Below are 22,640 nucleotides of genomic sequence, written 5' to 3' on the forward strand. Positions count from 1 at the left end.
GAGGTTCCATTGGATGGAAACCCATTGGTGTACTTCGTTTCCCTCTTTCCCTTACTTGAAGAGACCCATTTCTACCTCCGCCCAGCAAATGGCAAGGAGACTCTGATGTTAAGGAGCCTTTGACCTACGCTTCTTTCTAGCTATCTCATGACATCAGTCTTTAGGGTGAGGTTTTTCCCCGATATTGAGGTGGTGTGACATCAAAACCAATAGCGTTCTTCAGATGTAGCTGTCTGGTTTTCCCCTGGCCATTTATTGAAGAGGCTTTCTTGTTCGCATTTGGATATTCTCCCCTTCTGTGTCAGAGATGAGTTGACCATGGATGCCGGGGTTTGTTTCTGGACCCTCAACTTTATTCCATCGATCTGGATCTGTGTGTGTTGTTGTATTCCCAATAGCATACTGTCCTGCTGCTGCCGCTGCGGCTAAGTCACTTCAGTCGTGTCTGACTCTGCGCGACCCCATGGCCTGCAGCCTACCAGGCTCCTCCGTCCAGGGCATTTTCCAGGCAAGAGTACTGGCGTGGGTCGCCATCGCCTTCTCCGATACGCTCCTGAGGATCCTAGTTTGGTCGTCTAATTTCCTTTCACACAACCTTGGATGTCCGTATCGGGGCTTTTTCGTCGGATTGTATTGACAATTTAGGCTCTTTTCTGTTTCCGTAACCCCTTTTGCAATTCTTTGTTCGGTGCGACAATGCATTGGCATTTTGGGAGGAATAGGGTCCAAGCTGTGGATTGCCTTGTGGGGCTGTGACATCATTTTCCCAATAGGAATTCTTTCAAGCCCTGAGCACAGCTTCTCTTTCCAGTGATTGGTGTGGGCTTGATCTTCCTTCTTCCATCTCTCGCCGTTTTGTGAGAACAGGTCCTTCCTTCCCTTCTGGGTTAGATGGACTCGTGGGTATCACTTCAGTGAATGGCATTGTCAGTGGGGGTGATAATTCCCTTCTCATTGGAAGACTTTGCTGTGAGTATTAGAAATGCAAGTGATTTCTCTTCCCCTTCCTCCCTGTCCATCTCTCAGAGCCACCGGGAAACAGAGGCCTCATCCAGGGTCACACAGGCCTGAGCGAGTGCAACTAGACTGTTGTTTCTTCAGGCCCTCAGTGCTGGACATCATCCGGGATACTCTGTGTGTGTCTTCCTCAGTCTGGTGTCCCTTCAGACCTTTCCCTAGTTTTCACAGGCTTGTTGTGTTGGTGTTCTTTGTCTGTTTGGAGACACATCCTTGAGAAGCTTTGTTTTTCCACTCATTCGTCTCGCGATGTATGACCTGTCTTTTGCTTTTGTAATGAGGTCTTTCCCACAGTAGATATCTTTGATTTTGCAAAGTCCACTGTATTCTCTGGGTTGTTTTGTGGACTGCCTTTTAGTTTTGTGTGTGAAGACTCAAAGCACGTGTCCGGTTTCTGCTCATTGTTCTTCTAGATTTGTGACAAGTTTTCATGGAAACTTTGTCTAGGGATAACTGGAAGTGAACTAGGTGTAAGGTGTCAAGTCTCCATCTCCATTCATGTCATGCCCTGCAGTTTCCAATTCCCTGTTCCTGAGTGGTTTTGGAGACCTTGTGGGAAGTTTGGTTGCATGGGAGTTTGCATTTCCACCTTGAGTAGATTCCCACTGTTCTGCCCTCAGGGACACTGTCAAGGGGGAGTGAGGAGCAGCCTGCACTTCCAGCAGTGACCACACGGTGGGGCGAGTGCTGCTCTCCCCTCTGGGAGCCCCAGGCCACAGGCATCCCAGTGAGGAGCCAGCTCTGTGCTCGGCTGAAAGGAGTTAGACTCTCAGGAGCCTCTGAGCCCTTGCCTTTGGATCACCCAGGGTGGGCATTTACTGTGACAGAAAAAAATTGCCCTGAATTCCATGGACGGAAGAGCCTGGCTGTGTAGAGTTCGTGAGTTGCCGTGAATCAGACACAACTGAGGACACAAAAACTCAATAGACTAAAACACTTTTGGGGGGTGGGGGGAGTGAAAGGGGGTGATGTGGGGTTTTTTTGTCGTATATAATAGCCAAGGGAAATCTAGTTTAAACCTAAATTCACATAGATGGGAAAGGTATAGCTCTCCGTCACCCTATTAAAAAAAAAAAAAAACTACTTAACTTTTCTGAAAGTTTATTTAGTAGCTTCCTTGAGCAGTTCATTGTGAAGCTTTTTTTTTTTTTTTCTGTGACATCGGCCTCATTAAAAAGTACGGTTTGCCTTTACTGGATAATTTTATTCATTTGTTTGTTAGGGAATCTTGGTAATATTTGAGTTTCCTGGGGAGCATGGTCACATGACCTGGCCCTGGCCAATCGGTGCGTTCCACCTCCCTGGCCACTGTGATTGGCTCCGGACTGGGGCAGTGCCCAATCGGGGCCCAGGGCCGGGCCTCACGTTGGAAGCCAGGGGAAGACGAGCTCTCGTCCTGCTGGGGTAGGGGAAGGGGTGGGGCCGGGGGAGGTCAGGCTCCAGCAGTGGGAGGGGCTTGAGGTCCGCCTGCGGCAGTTGGTGACCTTCCTGCTCCCCTCAGGGCAGAGCCGCCGGCCTGAGAATGAGGGCGCTGCTGAGCCCAGGGGCTGGGATGGCCCGTTGCTGCTGTGGTCCCAGAGCTCCACCCGAGACCTGACGGAGGCCGTCTGCCCGTGAGTCCTCTCCCGCTTGTCTGTCAGCTTGTTTGAGCCATGCTGGGTTTTCTGCACAGCCGGCTCAGGGGAGTCCCTGGAAATGCAAGGGTGTGGGTTTTGGCAGACTTCAGGGAAGACATGCCAGATGAGCCTGGGAGACTCCAGCTTAATCTGGATTCAGGAGATATCTCTTCGGGCCAGCTAGTAATTGTAGGATAAGCCTAATGAGTCTTCACAGGATGAAGAGAGTAACGTGCCAAGGTAGCAATCGATGTCCTCATTCGAGAGGATGATGAAGCTGGTGCTCAGAGAAGGGGGGAACTTGGCCACAGCCAGGAGGTGTGCACCCAGACGGAACCCCCAGATCCGGCCATTTGAGCTCAGGGAGGCCACTGGTGTGGCTTGTCCCTGTGGCAGGGGCCGAGGCACGCAGCCCACCCTGATTCCTGCGGGGGCCTGACTTGGAAAGTGCCATCTGGTAGCTTTGAGACTCACCAAACCAAATTGCACTGGAGAGAGGAAGGACACCTTCCTTCATCCACCCCCCACCCCCGCCGGATTCCCACATACCCTGACCCCTTTCTCTGGATTTCGGAGCCATTTCCAGAGTCCCGCTCATATGACCTCATTCGAAGTGCACTGTGGACGAGCTGCCATCTGCAGCTGCTACCACAGCAGCCAAGGGCTTTATCTCCCGAGTACCTCCCTTCCTTTGGAACTTGGGGGCCCTCTACTCCCCACTTGCACACCACAGACCTTTGCTGAGGATTGCGGGGACCCTCACTCAGTTTGCAGCACGTTGTAGCCATCCCTGTCCTCTCAATACCTCCCTTGCCACTCAGCTTGTGAGCTCCTTTGGAGCAGCGTGGCCCACCTGGCTGCAACGGCAGAGACACAGCTGACAGTGAAACAACAGCTTCGATCTGACAGCCGGAAAGCTCTGTCAAAAGGGACCTCCCTCTTCACACCGTAGAGGCGGTAGGAGCCGCCAGGGTTTGGGAACCAGTGCTGGGGCCAAAATGACTCCACAGCTGTTTTCCTTCCTGGGGAGGGTTCTGGCTCGAGTGGGAATGGCTCAAGTCTCCTAAGGTTCTGAAAGCCCACTGTGTGCAGATTCACGGTACACAGAGAGGAGAAGGTGGAGTCCTGCCCTGGAGGTGGTCACAGCTCACGGATGAGCCAGGCAGGCAGGCAGGCAGGCAGGGCATGAGAACACCTGAGCTGCCTTCATGAGTGAGTGGTGTGGGGGCAGAGGAAGAGAAGCCGGTCTGCTCCCTCATGTGGTGCCCAGGGCAGGTTGTCCCCAGAGGAAACCCTTACGACGGTGAGGACTCTCACTGCTGTTTCCCAAGGGGTTCCGTCGGTGCGTGTCTTCCCCGGAGCGGTCAGGCCGTCTCTAAAGTACACTGGCCATGGGCATTGCCTCTCCTTGGAACTTCCCATGTGTTTCTCTTTTGTATGGAACAGTGATTTTTCTAGAGGGGTTCTGGGCCACAAGGTTGTTGGGTCATTTGCTAGCCTTCTGTCGTGAAGAACGCTTTCCTGGGCGTTGGGGTGGTTTGTTGTTCCAGCTCCTTTTCTTGGCTTCTTTTGGGAGCTGGTGCAACAAGAGGAGCTCAGCCTCTGCCTTCTGGCTGAGATGTCACCCTTCAAACAGCAATGCCTGCCTGGAGATAATGATGGCATTTGCCAAAAGGGCTTCGTTTGGCACATGATATCTTGAAAGGACGTACACCGTCCTGTCAGCTATCAAAGGCTAGTTCAAATGACATAAAAATGAGAACTCTCCAATGGAGTCTTACAGTAGGTGGAGAGTCCGAAAAAAACTCCTTCAGTCATTTCACTGAGAGTCATTGATTGGGGACACCAAGAATATAGGAAGGAATGCAGAAAGAAAAGATGAAATTGTGGTCAGGATCGGGGGGAGGGATGAACAGGGCCTGCTTGCCTTGAACCCAGGCTTTGTTGGCGGGTGGGGCATAAAGATCGAACGGGTCTGAAACTACAGAGTGGTGATGGTAACACAGTATCACCAGAGTTACACAACAGTGTTCCCAAATTGCAACAATGATGAAAAAGTTTACTAATCCCAACTTAACCAACAAAAATAGACGAAACCATACAAAAAGTAAAACATCACCAGAAAGGTGGAAACAAACCAAATGCAAAGCAGTTCAGGGGAAAGGAACTCCATGTCCCCTGGGGGCAGACCGAGTTGCCGGCGTCCACGGTGAGCAGACAGGGATGGAGGCTGCAGAGCCGACCGCTCCCCTGGACGTGGTGTTTCCGGCAAGGGCTCTGGGTCTCTGTCCAGAGCGGGGGCTCGTTCTTCCTGCAGGGGCGGGTGAGTCATCGTCGGCGTCTGGGTGTTGCGCGGGAGCCAGGGCAGGCTCTCCCTGCCGAGGCGGTGACTCCTCCTCTGCCTCGGGTTCTCCTGCCAAAGCCCGAGCAGGTACAGGCGCACGTGGAGGTGGAGGTTCTGGCTGAGGGGGTGGGACATCAGTGCCTGGGGCTGGGGGTCCTGCAGGCACGGAGATGCGATCTGCCCGGTGTGCTGGCCAGTACCCAGCTGGCCTGGTGTCTCTGCGAGGGCAAGTCTCGGTTCTCCATCTGCCCTTGGTGGATCCCTGGGTCCTGCACCTGGAGCCATCACCTCTGTAGGCACAGGTCTGGGAAGTGGAGCCTGGTTCCAGTTGGAGGCCAGTGCTAGAGCTGGGGGAGAAGCAAAGTTTGCCCACAGGCCAGCCTTGGCATGTGCGTATCCCGGGACAGAAAGCTTCCAAGAGATTCCCAAAGAATACCCAGGGTCGGATGTCTTTCGGGACTGAAGTGTGCAAGATGGGGGTGGGGGCGTGAGGCCAGCGCTTGCTGCAGGCCCAGCAGCATCTTTCGGGGACTCGTCCCTGTGTAGCTCAGCACCCCCTCCCCACACACTCCCGTGCACCAGCCCCAGCGTCCTCACCTCTGTGCTCTGGCGTGCTGGGCTCCAGGTCCTCCTGCTGCCTCAGAGGCCGGGGTTCTCGGGACTCTGGGTCGGAGCCGGGTGTGCTGAGCTCCGTGGCAGCCTCAGACTGGGCCGCCGGGTGTATCCTGGGCGGTGTCTCGGCAGCAGGCCTTCCCCGCCTCCGCTTCGCCCCCGGTGGGGCTGATGCCTCCGTGGGCACGCTCACTTGGAGCCTGCACTGGGCTTCACGGGCGGGGGGGTGGTGCTCCGACCCCTCCCTCCAGGAGGTGGACGGGGTGTCCCCGTCCTCGGCCTCATCACGTGGGAAGCTCTGCAACGACAGTGACCGTCAGCCAGCCGTGCTGGGAGTTTTCCGAGCTGGGCCTGGCCAGTGGAGCCGCTGCTTCTGCCTGCTCGAACTTCTCTTCCCAGAAGGGTCAGAGACGTGTGTCTGCTCAGATCCCCACCCGGGAGGAAAGAGACCCACCTGAGGGTGTGAGGTCAGCCTGGGCGGCCGGCGCTGCCCGCACTCTCCCCATCCCAGCCAGCCTGCTCTCCCCTGGGGTGTGGACACAACTTGTCCGCAGGCTTCTGACCCCACATCCGCCTGGGCTTCCTTGAGGGAGACACACCCCGAGAAACCCGCATCCACACACACAGGCAAAGGACCCGGTGTTTCCGGGTGGCATGGGAGAGGTGGCCTGGCCCGGCCTGGGGCTCCCCGTGTTACCTTTCTGTTTCTCCGGGCAGAGGGCCAGAGGCCTCTCGGGGGTGCCCTGAGCCAACGTCGACAGGGTGCCCACGCACACTGCCTGTGAGCTCTCCTGAGGCCCCGGCCTCTGGGCAGGGGCAAACAGCAGAACATCCTGGCAGCAAGAGATCTGGCTGGGGGCTCCTCTCCGCTCTGGAGGCCTGGATACCCGGGTTGCGGGTTCTGTTGGGTTCTGTTGCCGGCAGGTGACATCATTTCCTGGGGTTCGTGCTGAGGTCCCTTCCCCAAAACTTCCCAAGGGAATCTCTGGGTTTCTGACTGCTCGACCACCCCCCTTAGGCCATGTGCAGGCACAGTGACAGCCACACAGCCCAGCCCACAGCCCTGGGGAGGCCTGGGTGCAGCCAGGGCCTGAGCTCCGAGGACCCCGCTGCTCTCAGACCAGGCTCCTTCTTCTCATAAGTGGTGTGGCCCTGGACAAGCATATGCCCCTCAGGGTTTCCCCAGTCTCTCCATCTGCAGAGTGGGGGTCATTCTCCCATCTGTTTCCTAGGTCTGTCGGCCTACGAGCAGCTCCGTGCCTCTCCACCTGGGGCCGATATCACGTGGAGCTTGTGCGCCGAGACTTCAGAAAGAAAGACTCCATCCAGGGCTGATACAGCACAGAATGGGGCAGAACGAGGCCTGGATGCGCCGTGGTACCCAGGAAAAGGCACCGCCCCTCCTGACTGTTTTGAGACACCGCATCCAAGTTGGAGGCCCGAAAGGAAGACTCGAAGGTCTCCCTCTCTTATAGAAAAGAGTAGCCAACTTTCTGGTCCTCTGTTTCCATTGAGATTCTGTTCAAGTGTCCCAGCTCGGCTTCTGCGGGTGGCTGAGCTTCTAAGGGCTCCCTGCGTTCTTGTCTTTTCCTCTCCAAACCTTCCGTCCTTTTCCCCCTTCTGGGGTGGATGGGCGCTGTCATTGCTTCTACCTTCGAGACAGACTGATGAAAAGTCTGGACCGTCGACTCCTTTCCTCTCTTTGGTTCCGTGTCTCTCTCTGGCTGTGTCCCTCTCTTTTCCTTTCCCGATTCAGTCTGTGTCTTCCTCTTTCTCTCTCGTGTGTGGATGGATGGATGCTAGGAATGCACATGTATATGATTAGATGAGGGTTATGTTTTAGGCATGGGTTAGAGGGAGAGAAAGGCTTTAGGTCGGAGTTGGTCATGGGGGAAGGGTCAAGGGTGGTGGTGGTGTTTCTTGGAATCTGAGTGCTGTGCATTCTTCGTCTCTTTCCGTATGAACCCCTTCTCAGATACACCACTTGCAAGGAGTCTCTCATGTTCCGTTTCCTATCTTTTGCATCTGTGAATGCTTAGCTTCTCTGTTGTGAAGAGGTTCCATTGGATGGAAACCCATTGGTGTACTTCGTTTCCCTCTTTCCCTTACTTGAAGAGACCCATTTCTACCTCCGCCCAGCAAATGGCAAGGAGACTCTGATGTTAAGGAGCCTTTGACCTACGCTTCTTTCTAGCTATCTCATGACATCAGTCTTTAGGGTGAGGTTTTTCCCCGATATTGAGGTGGTGTGACATCAAAACCAATAGCGTTCTTCAGATGTAGCTGTCTGGTTTTCCCCTGGCCATTTATTGAAGAGGCTTTCTTGTTCGCATTTGGATATTCTCCCCTTCTGTGTCAGAGATGAGTTGACCATGGATGCCGGGGTTTGTTTCTGGACCCTCAACTTTATTCCATCGATCTGGATCTGTGTGTGTTGTTGTATTCCCAATAGCATACTGTCCTGCTGCTGCCGCTGCGGCTAAGTCACTTCAGTCGTGTCTGACTCTGCGCGACCCCATGGCCTGCAGCCTACCAGGCTCCTCCGTCCAGGGCATTTTCCAGGCAAGAGTACTGGCGTGGGTCGCCATCGCCTTCTCCGATACTCTCCTGAGGATCCTAGTTTGGTCGTCTAATTTCCTTTCACACAACCTTGGATGTCCGTATCGGGGCTTTTTCGTCGGATTGTATTGACAATTTAGGCTCTTTTCTGTTTCCGTAACCCCTTTTGCAATTCTTTGTTCGGTGCGACAATGCATTGGCATTTTGGGAGGAATAGCGTCCAAGCTGTGGATTGCCTTGTGGGGCTGTGACATCATTTTCCCAATAGGAATTCTTTCAAGCCCTGAGCACAGCTTCTCTTTCCAGTGATTGGTGTGGGCTTGATCTTCCTTCTTCCATCTCTCGCCGTTTTGTGAGAACAGGTCCTTCCTTCCCTTCTGGGTTAGATGGACTCGTGGGTATCACTTCAGTGAATGGCATTGTCAGTGGGGGTGATAATTCCCTTCTCATTGGAAGACTTTGCTGTGAGTATTAGAAATGCAAGTGATTTCTCTTCCCCTTCCTCCCTGTCCATCTCTCAGAGCCACCGGGAAACAGAGGCCTCATCCAGGGTCACACAGGCCTGAGCGAGTGTAACTAGACTGTTGTTTCTTCAGGCCCTCAGTGCTGGACATCATCCGGGATACTCTGTGTGTGTCTTCCTCAGTCTGGTGTCCCTTCAGACCTTTCCCTAGTTTTCACAGGCTTGTTGTGTTGGTGTTCTTTGTCTGTTTGGAGACACATCCTTGAGAAGCTTTGTGTTTCCACTCATTCGTCTCGCGATGTATGACCTGTCTTTTGCTTTTGTAATGAGGTCTTTCCCACAGTAGATATTTTTGATTTTGCAAAGTCCACTGTATTCTCTGGGTTGTTTTGTGGACTGCCTTTTAGTTTTGTGTGTGAAGACTCAAAGCACGTGTCCGGTTTCTGCTCATTGTTCTTCTAGATTTGTGACAAGTTTTCATGGAAACTTTGTCTAGGGATAACTGGAAGTGAACTAGGTGTAAGGTGTCAAGTCTCCATCTCCATTCATGTCATGCCCTGCAGTTTCCAATTCCCTGTTCCTGAGTGGTTTTGGAGACCTTGTGGGAAGTTTGGTTGCATGGGAGTTTGCATTTCCACCTTGAGTAGATTCCCACTGTTCCGCCCTCAGGGACACGGTCAAGGGGGAGTGAGGAGCAGCCTGCACTTCCAGCAGTGACCACACGGTGGGGCGAGTGCTGCTCTCCCCTCTGGGAGCCCCAGGCCACAGGCATCCCAGTGAGGAGCCAGCTCTGTGCTCAGCTGAAAGGAGTTAGACTCTCAGGAGCCTCTGAGCCCTTGCCTTTGGATCACCCAGGGTGGGCATTTACTGTGACAGAAAAAAATTGCCCTGAATTCCATGGACGGAAGAGCCTGGCTGTGTAGAGTTCGTGAGTTGCCGTGAATCAGACACAACTGAGGACACAAAAACTCAATAGACTAAAACACTTTTGGGGGGTGGGGGGAGTGAAAGGGGGTGATGTGGGGTTTTTTTTGTCGTATATAATAGCCAAGGGAAATCTAGTTTAAACCTAAATTCACATAGATGGGAAAGGTATACCTCTCCGTCACCCTATTAAAAAAAAAAAAAAACTACTTAACTTTTCTGAAAGTTTATTTAGTAGCTTCCTTGAGCAGTTCATTGTGAAGCTTTTTTTTTTTTTTTCTGTGACATCGGCCTCATTAAAAAGTACGGTTTGCCTTTACTGGATAATTTTGTTCATTGGTTTGTTAGGGAATCTTGGTAATATTTGAGTTTCCTGGGGAGCATGGTCACATGACCTGGCCCTGGCCAATCGGTGCGTTCCACCTCCCTGGCCACTGTGATTGGCTCCGGACTGGGGCAGTGCCCAATCGGGGCCCAGGGCCGGGCCTCACGTTGGAAGCCAGGGGAAGACGAGCTCTCGTCCTGCTGGGGTAGGGGAAGGGGTGGGGCCGGGGGAGGTCAGGCTCCAGCAGTGGGAGGGGCTTGAGGTCCGCCTGCGGCAGTTGGTGACCTTCCTGCTCCCCTCAGGGCAGAGCCGCCGGCCTGAGAATGAGGGCGCTGCTGAGCCCAGGGGCTGGGATGGCCCGTTGCTGCTGTGGTCCCAGAGCTCCACCCGAGACCTGAGGGAGGCCGTCTGCCCGTGAGTCCTCTCCCGCTTGTCTGTCAGCTTGTTTGAACCATGCTGGGTTTTCTGCCCAGCCGGCTAAGGGGAGTCCCTGGAAATGCAAGGGTGTGGGTTTTGGCAGACTTCAGGGAAGACATGCCAGATGAGCCTGGGAGACTCCAGCTTAATCTGGATTCAGGAAATATCTCTTCGGGCCAGCTAGTAATTGTAGGATAAGCCTAATGAGTCTTCACAGGATGAAGAGAGTAACGTGCCAAGGTAGCAATCGATGTCCTCATTCGAGAGGATGATGAAGCTGGTGCTCAGAGAAGGGGGGAACTTGGCCACAGCCAGGAGGTGTGCACCCAGACGGAACCCCCAGATCCGGCCATTTGAGCTCAGGGAGGCCACTGGTGTGGCTTGTCCCTGTGGCAGGGGCCGAGGCACGCAGCCCACCCTGATTCCTGCGGGGGCCTGACTTGGGAAGTGCCATCTGGTAGCTTTGAGACTCACCAAACCAAATTGCACTGGAGAGAGGAAGGACACCTTCCTTCATCCACCCCCCACCCCCGCCGGATTCCCACATACCCTGACCCCTTTCTCTGGATTTCGGAGCCATTTCCAGAGTCCCGCTCATATGACCTCATTCGAAGTGCACTGTGGACGAGCTGCCATCTGCAGCTGCTACCACAGCAGCCAAGGGCTTTATCTCCCGAGTACCTCCCTTCCTTTGGAACTTGGGGGCCCTCTACTCCCCACTTGCACACCACAGACCTTTGCTGAGGATTGCGGGGACCCTCACTCAGTTTGCAGCACGTTGTAGCCATCCCTGTCCTCTCAATACCTCCCTTGCAACTCAGCTTGTGAGCTCCTTTGGAGCAGCGTGGCCAACCTGGCTGCAACGGCAGAGACACAGCTGACAGTGAAACAACAGCTTCGATCTGACAGCCGGAAAGCTCTGTCAAAAGGGACATCCCTCTTCACACCGTAGAGGCGGTAGGAGCCGCCAGGGTTTGGGAACCAGTGCTGGGGCCAAAATGACTCCACAGCTGTTTTCCTTCCTGGGGAGGGTTCTGGCTCGAGTGGGAATGGCTCAAGTCTCCTAAGGTTCTGAAAGCCCACTGTGTGCAGATTCACGGTACACAGAGAGGAGAAGGTGGAGTCCTGCCCTGGAGGTGGTCACAGCTCACGGATGAGCCAGGCAGGCAGGCAGGCAGGCAGGGCATGAGAACACCTGAGCTGCCTTCATGAGTGAGTGGTGTGGGGGCAGAGGAAGAGAAGCCGGTCTGCTCCCTCATGTGGTGCCCAGGGCAGGTTGTCCCCAGAGGAAACCCTTACGACGGTGAGGACTCTCACTGCTGTTTCCCAAGGGGTTCCGTCGGTGCGTGTCTTCCCCGGAGCGGTCAGGCCGTCTCTAAAGTACACTGGCCATGGGCATTGCCTCTCCTTGGAACTTCCCATGTGTTTCTCTTTTGTATGGAACAGTGATTTTTCTAGAGGGGTTCTGGGCCACAAGGTTGTTGGGTCATTTGCTAGCCTTCTGTCGTGAAGAACGCTTTCCTGGGCGTTGGGGTGGTTTGTTGTTCCAGCTCCCTTTCTTGGCTTCTTTTGGGAGCTGGTGCAACAAGAGGAGCTCAGCCTCTGCCTTCTGGCTGAGATGTCACCCTTCAAACAGCAATGCCTGCCTGGAGATAATGATGGCATTTGCCAAAAGGGCTTCGTTTGGCACATGATATCTTGAAAGGACGTACACCGTCCTGTCAGCTATCAAAGGCTAGTTCAAATGACATAAAAATGAGAACTCTCCAATGGAGTCTTACAGTAGGTGGAGAGTCCGAAAAAAACTCCTTCAGTCATTTCACTGAGAGTCATTGATTGGGGACACCAAGAATATAGGAAGGAATGCAGAAAGAAAAGATGAAATTGTGGTCAGGATCGGGGGGAGGGATGAACAGGGCGTGCTTGCCTTGAACCCAGGCTTTGTTGGCGGGTGGGGCATAAAGATCGAACGGGTCTGAAACTACAGAGTGTGATGGTAACACAGTATCACCAGAGTTACACAACAGTGTTCCCAAATTGCAACAATGATGAAAAAGTTTACTAATCCCAACTTAACCAACAAAAATAGACGAAACCATACATAAAGTAAAACATCACCAGAAAGGTGGAAACAAACCAAATGCAAAGCAGTTCAGGGGAAAGGAACTCCATGTCCCCTGGGGGCAGACCGAGTTGCCGGCGTCCACGGTGAGCAGACAGGGATGGAGGCTGCAGAGCCGACCGCTCCCCTGGACGTGGTGTTTCCGGCAAGGGCTCTGGGTCTCTGTCCAGAGCGGGGGCTCGTTCTTCCTGCAGGGGCGGGTGAGTCATCGTCGGCGTCTGGGTGTTGCGCGGGAGCCAGGGCAGGCTCTCCCTGCTGAGGCGGTGACTCCTCCTCTGCCTCGGGTTCTCCTGCCAAAGCCCGAGCAGGTACAGGCGCACGTGGAGGTGGAGGTTCTGGCTGAGGGGGTGGGACATCAGTGCCTGGGGCTGGGGGTCCTGCAGGCACGGAGATGCGATCTGCCCGGTGTGCTGGCCAGTACCCAGCTGGCCTGGTGTCTCTGCGAGGGCAAGTCTCGGTTCTCCATCTGCCCTCGGTGGATCCCTGGGTCCTGCACCTGGAGCCACCACCTCTGTAGGCACAGGTCTGGGAAGTGGAGCCTGGTTCCAGTTGGAGGCCAGTGCTAGAGCTGGGGGAGAAGCAAAGTTTGCCCACAGACCAGCCTTGGCATGTGCGTATCCCGGGACAGAAAGCTTCCAAGAGATTCCCAAAGAATACCCAGGGTCGGATGTCTTTCGGGACTGAAGTGTGCAAGATGGGGGTGGGGGTGTGAGGCCAGCGCTTGCTGCAGGCCCAGCAGCATCTTTCGGGGACTCGTCCCTGTGTAGCTCAGCACCCCCTCCCCACACACTCCCGTGCACCAGCCCCAGCGTCCTCACCTCTGTGCTCTGGCGTGCTGGGCTCCAGGTCCTCCTGCTGCCTCAGAGGCCGGGGTTCTCGGGACTCTGGGTCGGAGCCGGGTGTGCTGAGCTCCGTGGCAGCCTCAGACTGGGCCGCCGGGTGTATCCTGGGCGGTGTCTCGGCAGCAGGCCTTCCCCGCCTCCGCTTCGCCCCCGGTGGGGCTGATGCCTCCGTGGGCACGCTCACCTGGAGCCTGCACTGGGCCTCACGGGCGGGGGGGTGGTGCTCCGACCCCTCCCTCCGGGAGGTGGACGGGGTGTCCCCGTCCTCGGCCTCATCACGTGGGAAGCTCTGCAACGACAGTGACCGTCAGCCAGCCGTGCTGGGAGTTTTCCGAGCTGGGCCTGGCCAGTGGAGCCGCTGCTTCTGCCTGCTCGAACTTCTCTTCCCAGAAGGGTCAGAGACGTGTGTCTGCTCAGATCCCCACCCGGGAGGAAAGAGACCCACCTGAGGGTGTGAGGTCAGCCTGGGCGGCCGGCGCTGCCCGCACTCTCCCCATCCCAGCCAGCCTGCTCTCCCCTGGGGTGTGGACACAACTTGTCCGCAGGCTTCTGACCCCACATCCGCCTGGGCTTCCTTGAGGGAGACACACCCCGAGAAACCCGCATCCACACACACAGGCAAAGGACCCGGTGTTTCCGGGTGGCATGGGAGAGGTGGCCTGGCCCGGCCTGGGGCTCCCCGTGTTACCTTTCTGTTTCTCCGGGCAGAGGGCCAGAGGCCTCTCGGGGGTGCCCTGAGCCAACGTCGACAGGGTGCCCACGCACACTGCCTGTGAGCTCTCCTGAGGCCCCGGCCTCTGGGCAGGGGCAAACAGCAGAACCTCCTGGCAGCAAGAGATCTGGCTGGGGGCTCCTCTCCGCTCTGGAGGCCTGGATACCCGGGTTGCGGGTTCTGTTGGGTTCTGTTGCCGGCAGGTGACATCATTTCCTGGGGTTCGTGCTGAGGTCCCTTCCCCAAAACTTCCCAAGGGAATCTCTGGGTTTCTGACTGCTCGACCACCCCCCTTAGGCCATGTGCAGGCACAGTGACAGCCACACAGCCCAGCCCACAGCCCTGGGGAGGCCTGGGTGCAGCCAGGGCCTGAGCTCCGAGGACCCCGCTGCTCTCAGACCAGGCTCCTTCTTCTCATAAGTGGTGTGGCCCTGGACAAGCATATGCCCCTCAGGGTTTCCCCAGTCTCTCCATCTGCAGAGTGGGGGTCATTCTCCCATCTGTTTCCTAGGTCTGTCGGCCTACGAGCGGCTCCATGCCTTTCCACCTGGGGCCGATATCACGTGGAGCTTGTGCGCTGAGACTTCAGAAAGAAAGACTCCATCCAGGGCTGACACAGCACAGAATGGGGCAGAACGAGGCCTGGATGCGCCGTGGTACCCAGGAAAAGGCACTGCCCCTCCTGACTGTTTTGAGACCCCGCATCCAAGTTGGAGGCCTGAAAGGAAGACTCGAAGGTCTCCCTCTCTTATAGAAAAGAGTAGCCAACTTTCTGGTCCTCTGTTTCCATTGAGATTCTGTTCAAGTGTCCCAGCTCGGCTTCTGCGGGTGGCTGAGCTTCTAACGGCTCCCTGCGTTCTTGTCTTTTCCTCTCCAAACCTTCCGTCCTTTTCCCCCTTCTGGGGTGGATGGGCGCTGTCATTGCTTCTACCTTCGAGACAGACTGATGAAAAGTCTGGACCGTCGACTCCTTTCCTCTCTTTGGTTCCGTGTCTCTCTCTGGCTGTGTCCCTCTCTTTTCCTTTCTCGATTCAGTCTGTGTCTTCCTCTTTCTCTCTCGTGTGTGGATGGATGGATGCTAGGAATGCACATGTATATGATTAGATGAGGGTTATGTTTTAGGGATGGGTTAGAGGGAGAGAAAGGCTTTAGGTCGGAGTTGGTCATGGGGGAAGGGTCAAGGGTGGTGGTGGTGTTTCTTGGAATCTGAGTGCTGTGCATTCTTCGTCTCTTTCCATATGAACCCCTTCTCAGATACACCACTTGCAAGGAGTCTCTCATGTTCCGTTTCCTATCTTTTGCATCTGTGAATGCTTAGCTTCTCTGTTGTGAAGAGGTTCCATTGGATGGAAACCCATTGGTGTACTTCGTTTCCCTCTTTCCCTTACTTGAAGAGACCCATTTCTACCTCCGCCCAGCAAATGGCAAGGAGACTCTGATGTTAAGGAGCCTTTGACCTACGCTTCTTTCTAGCTATCTCATGACATCAGTCTTTAGGGTGAGGTTTTTCCCCGATATTGAGGTGGTGTGAGATCAAAACCAATAGCGTTCTTCAGATGTAGCTGTCTGGTTTTCCCATGGCCATTTATTGAAGAGGCTTTCTTGTTCGCATTTGGATATTCTCCCCTTCTGTGTCAGAGATGAGTTGACCATGGATGCCGGGGTTTGTTTCTGGACCCTCAACTTTATTCCATCGATCTGGATCTGTGTGTGTTGTTGTATTCCCAATAGCATACTGTCCTGCTGCTGCCGCTGCGGCTAAGTCACTTCAGTCGTGTCTGACTCTGCGCGACCCCATGGCCTGCAGCCTACCAGGCTCCTCCGTCCAGGGCATTTTCCAGGCAAGAGTACTGGCGTGGGTCGCCATCTCCTTCTCCGATACTCTCCTGAGGATCCTAGTTTGGTCGTCTAATTTCCTTTCACACAACCTTGGATGTCCGTATCGGGGCTTTTTCGTCGGATTGTATTGACAATTTAGGCTCTTTTCTGTTTCCGTAACCCCTTTTGCAATTCTTTGTTCGGTGCGACAATGCATTGGCATTTTGGGAGGAATAGCGTCCAAGCTGTGGATTGCCTTGTGGGGCTGTGACATCATTTTCCCAATAGGAATTCTTTCAAGCCCTGCGCACAGCTTCTCTTTCCAGTGATTGGTTTGGGCTTGATCTTCCTTCTTCCATCTCTCGCCGTTTTGTGAGAACAGGTCCTTCCTTCCCTTCTGGGTTAGATGGACTCGTGGGTATCACTTCAGTGAATGGCATTGTCAGTGGGGGTGATAATTCCCTTCTCATTGGAAGACTTTGCTGTGAGTATTAGAAATGCAAGTGATTTCTCTTCCCCTTCCTCCCTGTCCATCTCTCAGAGCCACCGGGAAACAGAGGCCTCATCCAGGGTCACACAGGCCTGAGGGAGTGCAACTAGACTGTTGTTTCTTCAGGCCCTCCGTGCTGGACATCATCCGGGATACTCTGTGTGTGTCTTCCTCAGTCTGGTGTCCCTTCAGACCTTTCCCTAGTTTTCACAGGCTTGTTGTGTTGGTGTTCTTTGTCTGTTTGGAGACACATCCTTGAGAAGCTTTGTGTTTCCACTCATTCGTCTCGCGATGTATGACCTGTCTTTTGCTTTTGTAATGAGGTCTTTCCCACAGTAGATATCTTTGATTTTGCAAAGTCCACTGTATTCTCTGGGTTGTTTTGTGGACTGCCTTTTAGTTTTGTGTGTGAAGACTCAAAGCACGTGTCCGGTTTCTGCTCATTGTTCTTCTAGATTTGTGACAAGTTTTCATGGAAACTTTGTCTAGGGATAACTGGAAGTGAACTCGGTGTAAGGTGTCAAGTCTCCATCTCCATTCATGTCATGCCCTGCAGTTTCCAATTCCCTGTTCCTGAGTGGTTTTGGAGACCTTGTGGGAAGTTTGGTTGCATGGGAGTTTGCATTTCCACCTTGAGTAGATTCCCACTGTTCTGCCCTCAGGGACACTGTCAAGGGGGAGTGAGGAGCAGCCTGCACTTCCAGCAGTGACCACATGGTGGGGCGAGTGCTGCTCTCCCCTCTGGGAGCCCCAGGCCACAGGCATCCCAGTGAGGAGCCAGCTCTGTGCTCGGCTGAAAGGAGTTAGACTCTCAGGAGCCTCTGAGCCCTTGCCTTTGGATCACCCAGGGTGGGCATTTACTGTGACAGAAAAAAATTGCCCTGAATTCCATGGACGGAAGAGCCTGGCTGTGTAGAGTTCGTGAGTTGCCGTGAATCAGACACAACTGAGGACACAAAAACTCAATAGACTAAAACACTTTTGGGGGGTGGGGGGAGTGAAAGGGGGTGATGTGGGGTTTTTTTGTCGTATATAATAGCCAAGGGAAATCTAGTTTAAACCTAAATTCACATAGATGGGAAAGGTATAGCTCTCCGTCACCCTATTAAAAAAAAAAAAAAACTACTTAACTTTTCTGAAAGTTTATTTAGTAGCTTCCTTGAGCAGTTCATTGTGAGGCTTTTTTTTTTTTTTTCTGTGACATCGGCCTCATTAAAAAGTACGGTTTGCCTTTACTGGATAATTTTGTTCATTGGTTTGTTAGGGAATCTTGGTAATATTTGAGTTTCCTGGGGAGCATGGTCACATGACCTGGCCCTGGCCAATCGGTGCGTTCCACCTCCCTGGCCACTGTGATTGGCTCCGGACTGGGGCAGTGCCCAATCGGGGCCCAGGGCCGGGCCTCACGTTGGAAGCCAGGGGAAGACGAGCTCTCGTCCTGCTGGGGTAGGGGAAGGGGTGGGGCCGGGGGAGGTCAGGCTCCAGCAGTGGGAGGGGCTTGAGGTCCGCCTGCGGCAGTTGGTGACCTTCCTGCTCCCCTCAGGGCAGAGCCGCCGGCCTGAGAATGAGGGCGCTGCTGAGCCCAGGGGCTGGGATGGCCCGTTGCTGCTGTGGTCCCAGAGCTCCACCCGAGACCTGACGGAGGCCGTCTGCCCGTGAGTCCTCTCCCGCTTGTCTGTCAGCTTGTTTGAACCATGCTGGGTTTTCTGCCCAGCCGGCTAAGGGGAGTCCCTGGAAATGCAAGGGTGTGGGTTTTGGCAGACTTCAGGGAAGACATGCCAGATGAGCCTGGGAGACTCCAGCTTAATCTGGATTCAGGAGATATCTCTTCGGGCCAGCTAGTAATTGTAGGATAAGCCTAATGAGTCTTCACAGGATGAAGAGAGTAACGTGCCAAGGTAGCAATCGATGTCCTCATTCGAGAGGATGATGAAGCTGGTGCTCAGAGAAGGGGGGAACTTGGCCACAGCAAGGAGGTGTGCACCCAGACGGAACCCCCAGATCCGGCCATTTGAGCTCAGGGAGGCCACTGGTGTGGCTTGTCCCTGTGGCAGGGGCCGAGGCACGCAGCCCACCCTGATTCCTGCGGGGGCCTGACTTGGGAAGTGCCATCTGGTAGCTTTGAGACTCACCAAACCAAATTGCACTGGAGAGAGGAAGGACACCTTCCTTCATCCACCCCCCACCCCCGCCGGATTCCCACATACCCTGACCCCTTTCTCTGGATTTCGGAGCCATTTCCAGAGTCCCGCTCATATGACCTCATTCGAAGTGCACTGTGGATGAGCTGCCATCTGCAGCTGCTACCACAGCAGCCAAGGGCTTTATCTCCCGAGTACCTCCCTTCCTTTGGAACTTGGGGGCCCTCTACTCCCCACTTGCACACCACAGACCTTTGCTGAGGATTGTGGGGACCCTCACTCAGTTTGCAGCACGTTGTAGCCATCCCTGTCCTCTCAATACCTCCCTTGCAACTCAGCTTGTGAGCTCCTTTGGAGCAGCGTGGCCCACCTGGCTGCAACGGCAGAGACACAGCTGACAGTGAAACAACAGCTTCGATCTGACAGCCGGAAAGCTCTGTCAAAAGGGACCTCCCTCTTCACACCGTAGAGGCTGTAGGAGCCGCCAGGGTTTGGGAACCAGTGCTGGGGCCAAAATGACTCCACAGCTGTTTTCCTTCCTGGGGAGGGTTCTGGCTCGAGTGGGAATGGCTCAAGTCTCCTAAGGTTCTGAAAGCCCACTGTGTGCAGATTCACGGTACACAGAGAGGAGAAGGTGGAGTCCTGCCCTGGAGGTGGTCACAGCTCACGGATGAGCCAGGCAGGCAGGCAGGCAGGCAGGGCATGAGAACACCTGAGCTGCCTTCATGAGTGAGTGGTGTGGGGGCAGAGGAAGAGAAGCCGGTCTGCTCCCTCATGTGGTGCCCAGGGCAGGTTGTCCCCAGAGGAAACCCTTACGACGGTGAGGACTCTCACTGCTGTTTCCCAAGGGGTTCCGTCGGTGCGTGTCTTCCCCGGAGCGGTCAGGCCGTCTCTAAAGTACACTGGCCATGGGCATTGCCTCTCCTTGGAACTTCCCATGTGTTTCTCTTTTGTATGGAACAGTGATTTTTCTAGAGGGGTTCTGGGCCACAAGGTTGTTGGGTCATTTGCTAGCCTTCTGTCGTGAAGAACGCTTTCCTGGGCGTTGGGGTGGTTTGTTGTTCCAGCTCCCTTTCTTGGCTTCTTTTGGGAGCTGGTGCAACAAGAGGAGCTCAGCCTCTGCCTTCTGGCTGAGATGTCACCCTTCAAACAGCAATGCCTGCCTGGAGATAATGATGGCATTTGCCAAAAGGGCTTCGTTTGGCACATGATATCTTGAAAGGACGTACACCGTCCTTTCAGCTATCAAAGGCTAGTTCAAATGACATAAAAATGAGAACTCTCCAATGGAGTCTTACAGTAGGTGGAGAGTCCGAAAAAAACTCCTTCAGTCATCTCACTGAGAGTCATTGATTGGGGACACCAAGAATATAGGAAGGAATGCAGAAAGAAAAGATGAAATTGTGGTCAGGATCGGGGGGAGGGATGAACAGGGCCTGCTTGCCTTGAACCCAGGCTTTGTTGGCGGGTGGGGCATAAAGATCGAACGGGTCTGAAACTACAGAGTGGTGATGGTAACACAGTATCACCAGAGTTACACAACAGTGTCCCAAATTGCAACAATGATGAAAAAGTTTACTAATCCCAACTTAACCAACAAAAATAGACGAAACCATACAAAAAGTAAAACATCACCAGAAAGGTGGAAACAAACCAAATGCAAAGCAGCTCAGGGGAAAGGAACTCCATGTCCCCTGGGGGCAGACCGAGTTGCCGGCGTCCACGGTGAGCAGACAGGGATGGAGGCTGCAGAGCCGACCGCTCCCCTGGACATGGTGTTTCCGGCAAGGGCTCTGGGTCTCTGTCCAGAGCGGGGGCTCGTTCTTCCTGCAGGGGCGGGTGAGTCATCGTCGGCGTCTGGGTGTTGCGCGGGAGCCAGGGCAGGCTCTCCCTGCCGAGGCGGTGACTCCTCCTCTGCCTCGGGTTCTCCTGCCAAAGCCCGAGCAGGTACAGGTGCACGTGGAGGTGGAGGTTCTGGCTGAGGGGGTGGGACATCAGTGCCTGGGGCTGGGGGTCCTGCAGGCACGGAAATCCGATCTGCCCGGTGTGCTGGCCAGTACCCAGCTGGCCTGGTGTCTCTGCGAGGGCAAGGCTCGGTTCTCCATCTGCCCTCGGTGGATCCCTGGGTCCTGCACCTGGAGCCACCACCTCTGTAGGCACAGGTCTGGGAAGTGGAGCCTGGTTCCAGTTGGAGGCCAGTGCTAGAGCTGGGGGAGAAGCAAAGTTTGCCCACAGACCAGCCTTGGCATGTGCGTATCCCGGGACAGAAAGCTTCCAAGAGATTCCGAAAGAATACCCAGGGTTGGATGTCTTTTGGGACTGAAGTGTGCAAGATGGGGGTGGGGGTGTGAGGCCAGCGCTTGCTGCAGGCCCAGCAGCATCTTTCGGGGACTCGTCCCTGTGTAGCTCAGCACCCCCTCCCCACACACTCCCGTGCACCAGCCCCAGCGTCCTTACCTCTGTGCTCTGGCGTGCTGGGCTCCAGGTCCTCCTGCTGCCTCAGAGGCCGGGGTTCTCGGGACTCTGGGTCGGAGCCGGGTGTGCTGAGCTCCGTGGCAGCCTCAGACTGGGCCGCCGGGTGTATCCTGGGCGGTGTCTCGGCAGCAGGCCTTCCCCGCCTCCGCTTCGCCCCCGGTGGGGCTGATGCCTCCGTGGGCACGCTCACCTGGAGCCTGCACTGGGCCTCACGGGCGGGGGGTTGGTGCTCCGACCCCTCCCTCCGGGAGGTGGACGGGGTGTCCCCGTCCTCGGCCTCATCACGTGGGAAGCTCTGCAACGACAGTGACCGTCAGCCAGCCGTGCTGGGAGTTTTCCGAGCTGGGCCTGGCCAGTGGAGCCGCTGCTTCTGCCTGCTCGAACTTCTCTTCCCAGAAGGGTCAGAGACGTGTGTCTGCTCAGATCCCCACCCGGGAGGAAAGAGACCCACCTGAGGGTGTGAGGTCAGCCTGGGCGGCCGGCCCTGCCCGCACTGTTCCCATCCCAGCCAGCCTGATCTCCCCTGGGGTGTGGACACAACTTGTCCGCAGGCTTCTGACCCCACATCCGCCTGGGCTTCCTTGAGGGAGACACACCCCGAGAAACCCGCATCCACACACACAGGCAAAGGACCCGGTGTTTCCGGGTGGCATGGGAGAGGTGGCCTGGCCCGGCCTGGGGCTCCCCGTGTTACCTTTCTGTTTCTCCGGGCAGAGGGCCAGAGGCCTCTCGGGGGTGCCCTGAGCCAACGTCGACAGGGTGCCCACGCACACTGCCTGTGAGCTCTCCTGAGGCCCCGGCCTCTGGGCAGGGGCAAACAGCAGAACATCCTGGCAGCAAGAGATCTGGCTGGGGGCTCCTCTCCGCTCTGGAGGCCTGGATACCCGGGTTGCGGGTTCTGTTGGGTTCTGTTGCCGGCAGGTGACATCATTTCCTGGGGTTCGTGCTGAGGTCCCTTCCCCAAAACTTCCCAAGGGAATCTCTGGGTTTCTGACTGCTCGACCACCCCCCTTAGGCCATGTGCAGACACATTGACAGCCACACAGCCCAGCCCACAGCCCTGGGGAGGCCTGGGTGCAGCCAGGGCCTGAGCTCCGAGGACCCCGCTGCTCTCAGACCAGGCTCCTTCTTCTCATAAGTGGTGTGGCCCTGGACAAGCATATGCCCCTCAGGGTTTCCCCAGTCTCTCCATCTGCAGAGTGGGGGTCATTCTCCCATCTGTTTCCTAGGTCTGTCGGCCTACGAGCAGCTCCATGCCTCTCCACCTGGGGCCGATATCACGTGGAGCTTGTGCGCTGAGACTTCAGAAAGAAAGACTCCATCCAGGGCTGACACAGCACAGAATGGGGCAGAACGAGGCCTGGATGCGCCGTGGTACCCAGGAAAAGGCACTGCCCCTCCTGACTGTTTTGAGACCCCACATCCAAGTTGGAGGCCCGAAAGGAAGACTCGAAGGTCTCCCTCTCTTATAGAAAAGAGTAGCCAACTTTCTGGTCCTCTGTTTCCATTGAGATTCTGTTCAAGTGTCCCAGCTCGGCTTCTGCGGGTGGCTGAGCTTCTAATGGCTCCCTGCGTTCTTGTCTTTTCCTCTCCAAACCTTCCGTCCTTTTCCCCCTTCTGGGGTGGATGGGCGCTGTCATTGCTTCTACCTTCGAGACAGATTGATGAAAAGTCTGGACCATCGACTCCTTTCCTCTCTTTGGTTCCGTGTCTCTCTCTGGCTGTGTCCCTCTCTTTTCCTTTCTCGATTCAGTCTGTGTCTT

At 55.2% G+C, this 22,640-nt stretch overlaps 3 protein-coding genes and 1 long non-coding RNA gene across 4 annotated transcripts in view; 1 reads left to right on the forward strand and 3 right to left on the reverse strand.

Annotated features, from left to right (window-relative positions):
• The window catches only part of LOC145529707 (uncharacterized), a 1,704,434-nt gene that overhangs the window by 1,485,729 nt on the left and 196,065 nt on the right, over nucleotides 1-22,640 (forward strand). The window contains exons 188-190 of the long non-coding RNA XR_014071296.1: nucleotides 2,519-2,630; nucleotides 10,163-10,274; nucleotides 17,805-17,916. This is a non-coding gene — a long non-coding RNA (uncharacterized LOC145529707). The remainder of the gene's footprint in view (nucleotides 1-2,518; nucleotides 2,631-10,162; nucleotides 10,275-17,804; nucleotides 17,917-22,640) is intronic.
• Nucleotides 4,672-6,463, reverse strand: LOC145529686 (uncharacterized). Its single transcript, XM_081550290.1, has 3 exons — nucleotides 6,287-6,463; nucleotides 5,575-5,887; nucleotides 4,672-5,324 (listed from the first exon to the last, which is right to left on the reverse strand). The coding sequence occupies exons 1-3, from the start codon at nucleotides 6,419-6,421 to the stop codon at nucleotides 4,696-4,698; spliced, it is 1,077 nt and encodes a 358-aa protein (XP_081406416.1). The 5' UTR covers nucleotides 6,422-6,463; the 3' UTR covers nucleotides 4,672-4,695.
• LOC145530096 (uncharacterized) lies at nucleotides 12,315-14,163 on the reverse strand. Its single transcript, XM_081550909.1, has 3 exons — nucleotides 13,930-14,163; nucleotides 13,218-13,530; nucleotides 12,315-12,967 (listed from the first exon to the last, which is right to left on the reverse strand). Exons 1-3 carry the CDS (start codon nucleotides 14,161-14,163, stop codon nucleotides 12,339-12,341), a joined length of 1,176 nt encoding a protein of 391 aa, XP_081407035.1. The 3' UTR covers nucleotides 12,315-12,338.
• On the reverse strand, nucleotides 19,860-21,764 carry LOC145529608 (uncharacterized). Its single transcript, XM_081550199.1, has 3 exons — nucleotides 21,572-21,764; nucleotides 20,860-21,172; nucleotides 19,860-20,609 (listed from the first exon to the last, which is right to left on the reverse strand). The coding sequence occupies exons 1-3, from the start codon at nucleotides 21,704-21,706 to the stop codon at nucleotides 19,981-19,983; spliced, it is 1,077 nt and encodes a 358-aa protein (XP_081406325.1). The 5' UTR covers nucleotides 21,707-21,764; the 3' UTR covers nucleotides 19,860-19,980.

Source organism: Giraffa tippelskirchi, chromosome 12 (genome assembly GCF_054371585.1).
Source record: "Giraffa tippelskirchi isolate mGirTip1 chromosome 12, T2T-mGirTip1v1.2.pri, whole genome shotgun sequence".
In the NCBI taxonomy this organism is placed as follows: Eukaryota; Metazoa; Chordata; class Mammalia; order Artiodactyla; family Giraffidae; genus Giraffa; species Giraffa tippelskirchi.